The following is a 4,343-nucleotide window of genomic DNA, read 5'->3' on the forward strand; positions in this document are numbered from 1 at the left end:
TGAGCAGATCCCCACCTCGGGCTCCATCCCTTAGGCACAGGAACGGGGCACATCCTGCACAGCCGAGGCCCCCTCCCAGCACCCCACGCTGGGCAGCAGCAGATGCCCACCTGGTACGAAGGCAGCGGCGTGTACTGCACCATCAGACCTTGCATCTGGCTCCCCATCCCACTCCTCTGGCTGCTGAGGAGCCCGGGGGGCTGCGCCTGCTGCACCCCCATCACGCTCTGCATCTGGCCCCCCATGTTGTTCCTCTGGCTGTTGAGGAGCCCGGGGGGCTGCGCCTGCTGCACCCCCATCACACCTTGGTATGTTTGCTGCTGGTTGGACATCATTGGCTGTAAACCTGCCAGAACAAGGTTTTGATGGAGCAGCTTCCCAGTTGGACACAGGAAACAGCCCCAGATTTAGGATTTAGGGAATCAATTCCTGCTCTGCTCCCACCTCCTGCTAAAGAGTGGGGAAAGGGCTTCCCTTAGAGCAGATGTGAACACACCCAAGGGAAGCTCCTGGCTTTAAATCCCCCTGGCAGCCCCTCAGTGGGGCTTAAATCCACCTTATCCCCCCTCCAGTGAGCTGAGAGCAGAGGGAGGGGAAGGACTCAACAGCCTCTGCAAATGGAGGCATCCCAACCTCCCAGCCAAGAGGCAGGTCCAGCAAAGAGTGGGAGACAGGGAAGAGTGACCTGGCCCCACACAGCACACGGGAGATCTTTGGAGCCAACAAAAGCAACAAGAAAGGGAAAGCTGCCCCCATCCCCGCTTTCCAGCCCCTTACCTGGCTGCTGGGACTGCTGGGGGAGTTGCTGTGGGCGCTGGGAGCTGTAGGCCACTGGGTGACTGAGGGGTCGGTATTGCTGGCTGGAGTTCGGGTACTGCCCGGGGGGGTAGTAAGAAACCTGAATCTATTGGGGGCAAGAAAACACCATGGTGAGGACATGGCAAGGGGCAGGACCAAGAAAGCTGGTCCCCCAGGACCAGTTTTCTCTCTCACCTGGCCTGGCTTCTGCCGAAGGGAACCACCCAGGGCTTTGGCTCTGGCCAGCTGATGGCTCCTCGGGGAACCGCAGCCCCGCCCCGCGCCTCCCAGCCTCCTCATCCAAGCCTTTCCCAGCACAGTAGTGCAAGAGCACAGTAGGCACAACTCTCTCCTCACAGCTCAGGGGACAATCCTAGAGGTCACAAAGCCCTGCAGGACCCCAAAGAGAGCTTAGAGGTGTCAGCCCTGAGTCCGGCCACTGTCCCTCCCCCACTGCTGAGAGCCAGGAGTGGCCCTGGGGGTCCCAGGTAAGAGCCTCGTGGGCTCAGAGGGACACGGGGATCATCCTGTGCCTAGCAGGGGAGCACGAGACCCGGAGCCTGGACCCCCGTGGATGGATCCATCACCAACTAGCAGCAGAAAAAGAGGGACCCACTCCCCAGCAGTCCCTGGCCTGGCAGCTCTGGGGATGTCTCCTTGTGTCCTTACTTGCTGGGGAGGCTGAATGTAGCCCTGGGGCTGCAGCACCTGCTGAGTGGGGGCCGTGTGCCCCGAGGCGGAGTAGCTGGAGGTGGGGATGGGTTGCCCAGGGGTTGCCATGATGAATCCTGTCTGCTGAGGGTGCTGGGAGATGAGGGATGACTGGAACATCGCCGAGGAAGGATCCGGGGCTTCCGTCGAGCCCTGTCGGCTGAGGCTGATCTGCCCAAAGGGGCTGCTGAGCTCGTCGGCCTGGAGTGGAATAAGGGAAGGATGGAGAAGGGTGGCACGTGGGACAGCAGCAGGGAGGACACAGCTCTGCTGGTAAATGCAGACCCCTTCTCCCTGCTCTGGGAGCAGCTCCCCCAAAAAGGCCCCCACGCACGAGCCACAGCCCCAGAGCAGCACAGGGGGACATGCGAACTGGGGGGGCCAAATGCTCAGCGGACACGGGGGACACTGCGGGGTCCCACGCAGGCAGGGGTGACTCCAGCCCAGCGGCCACATCCCACGGGGCACACCATTCCCAAAAGATCCCGGTGGAGACAACACAGGGGCTTGGCTGAGCCCACAGGGCGGCCCCAGACCCCAGCACTGAGCACAGGCATGGCTGGGGAGCTCTGGGCTTGGAATTTGCTCTTCCCAGGCTCTTTCCAAGAGCTCCACTCCAGCAGCTGTGCTCCCGTGGCCTCGGGCATCCCGCTGCAGCGCAGAGCTCCGTGAATCCCAGCCCCAGGGGGTGGGTGTCCGGGACGTACCTGATCAGCACAAGCTCACACAACACAAACACAGCACAGAGCACAACAGACAGTGCAGAAGAGGAACTGGGGTTTGTACCAGGTTGTACTGCTGGGGTGGAGAGACTGGCAAGAGGACTTGGGGGCAGGAGCTTGGAGAGTACGGAACGGGCTGCAGCGCCGGGACCGGCTACGACCAGCAGAGAAGGGAATGGAGGGAGAGGAAAAGGGGAATAAAAAGGAAGGGAGGGAGGGAGGGAGGGAGGGCGGAAGGAAGGAAGGAAAAGGGAAGAAGGAAAAGGAAGGAAAAGGAAGGAAAAGGAAGGAGAAGGAAGGAGAAGGAAGGAAAAGGAAGGAGAAGGAAGGAAAAGGAAGGAAAAGGAAGGAAAAGGAAGGAAAAGGAAGGAGAAAAAGAAGGAACAACAAGGTTAGTCAAGTGAGCCAACTGCAAACACAGAGGGGCGTTGCAGGGGTTGGGAAGCACAGAGACCATTCCAGGGCAGCATCCATCCCATCAGATATGGCCCAGCCGGAGGCTCTGCAGAGCTGGGGACGAGTGAGCTGCCTCAAAGCAGCTCCTGCCTGGCAGGAAGAGTGACACGAGTTCACCAGGGCCAGCAGCAGCAGGAGCAGCGTCTCCCAGCACAGCCCTCGTGTCTCTCCCGTTTCCAGCATTCCCTGCAGTGCTCCTTGGCCATTCCTGCACACTCACCTTCCACAGGGACCCCCACTGTGTCACCTGGGGCACCGGCTTTATGAGAACCCCTCGCTCAAACCCCACACCCCCTGCTTTGGGCACTGTGATGGTCAGTGCTGGACAGGGGGGTTTGATCTTTTCATTTGACCTTTGGTGACATGGAAGGGACACGGACATGGGGCTGGTGCATTTCCAGACCCTTCACCAACAGTCAAACCCTTGAAATCAGTTTTACCAGGACCTAAACCCTTGGACGAGACAGTAGAAGATACAAACTGAAACCCCAGCACAACCCGGTGATCCTGCACGAGATCCCACCCAGGGACTCTGCATTTCCAGCTCCAGACAGACACCCCAGGGACACAGCTCATCCCTTGAGCCCCAGAGTCCTCCACAAACAGATCCACAACCCCAGAGCCACTCCAGGGCTCTCCCCTCTCCTGCAGCTGGGAACAGCCAGCAAGGAGCTGTTCCTGTTACCTGCACTAAAAGCTTTTCGAGGAGGTTCTTCCCTCCTCTCATTCCAGTCTAGTGAAAACACTGAGAATCACAGAGCAGCCCAAGCTGGAAGGGCCCTCAGGAGAACACGTGGTCCAACTTTTCATGGGAAAGGGAGCCTTGGCGTGGTTATCCAGCAACCTCCCTGCCCTGCTGCACCTTGCACCCCTCCGCTGTAACTCCAGCAGCTCTTTGCTGCAGGAGACACCACGAGCCCAAGGTGATGCCAGAGGAGTCTTGTGGAGCTCCTGGGCAGGCTGAGGTCCAGCACCAACGTGTGGGACAGGAAGGTGCTGTGGACACCCCCACACCACCACCCACTCCACATGAATGTGCTCCCCAAACCTCACATTGGGATGGTTCCCACTCCGTCCCCACCCCTGCAGCAGGGCAGGGCTGGGCTGTGGTTGGACACAGCCTCGGGAGCAGAACATGGACATGGGAATGTCACCCATGGGTGCTTCCTGGAGGGTTCCAGCCCTGGGAACAGCTCAGCAGGCTGTGGGACACAGAACATTCCTTGGCTTTAACTCAGGGAGGGATGGTCTGGAGGACACAACAGGCATTGCTCCAGGCCTGCCTTCCCCCAGGACTTCAGATCAGCCCTGGGGAGCTCAAATCCAACACCCATTCGGGATGGTGCTGAGTGGAACTGGTTCCAGTTTGCCACGCATCCAAAGGGCTACAGACCCTTTTCCAGGGGGGCTGCTGGCCTGAGCAGACCATAGGGAGCTGGGAAGGTGGGATATCCCACGGAATCACTCAGACACAGCAAAGCCCAACCTCCTCCTGCTCTGCCATCAGCACAGCAGGACAGCGAGCGCGGGGACCCCCAAAGCCCAGAGCACCCCGGGATTCCTCCAGCCCGGCCTCCCCGCTCCCTGTGCCCTGTGGGACACACCTGGGACATCATGGGGCTGCTCATGGCCGGCTGCTGCTGGCCTGGGGGGAGG

At 60.2% G+C, this 4,343-nt stretch overlaps 1 protein-coding gene across 1 annotated transcript in view; it reads right to left on the reverse strand.

Annotated features, from left to right (window-relative positions):
* The window catches only part of R3HDM2 (R3H domain containing 2), a 29,171-nt gene that overhangs the window by 4,597 nt on the left and 20,231 nt on the right, over window positions 1-4,343 (reverse strand). The window contains 5 exon segments of the mRNA XM_017728671.1: window positions 111-346; window positions 778-904; window positions 1,468-1,710; window positions 2,296-2,385; window positions 4,292-4,336. Coding sequence (XP_017584160.1) covers window positions 111-346; window positions 778-904; window positions 1,468-1,710; window positions 2,296-2,385; window positions 4,292-4,336 — 741 coding nt within the window.

The sequence above is a fragment of the Corvus brachyrhynchos genome, unplaced genomic scaffold, assembly GCF_000691975.1.
Source record: "Corvus brachyrhynchos isolate BGI_N302 unplaced genomic scaffold, ASM69197v1 scaffold193, whole genome shotgun sequence".
NCBI classification, from domain to species: Eukaryota; Metazoa; Chordata; class Aves; order Passeriformes; family Corvidae; genus Corvus; species Corvus brachyrhynchos.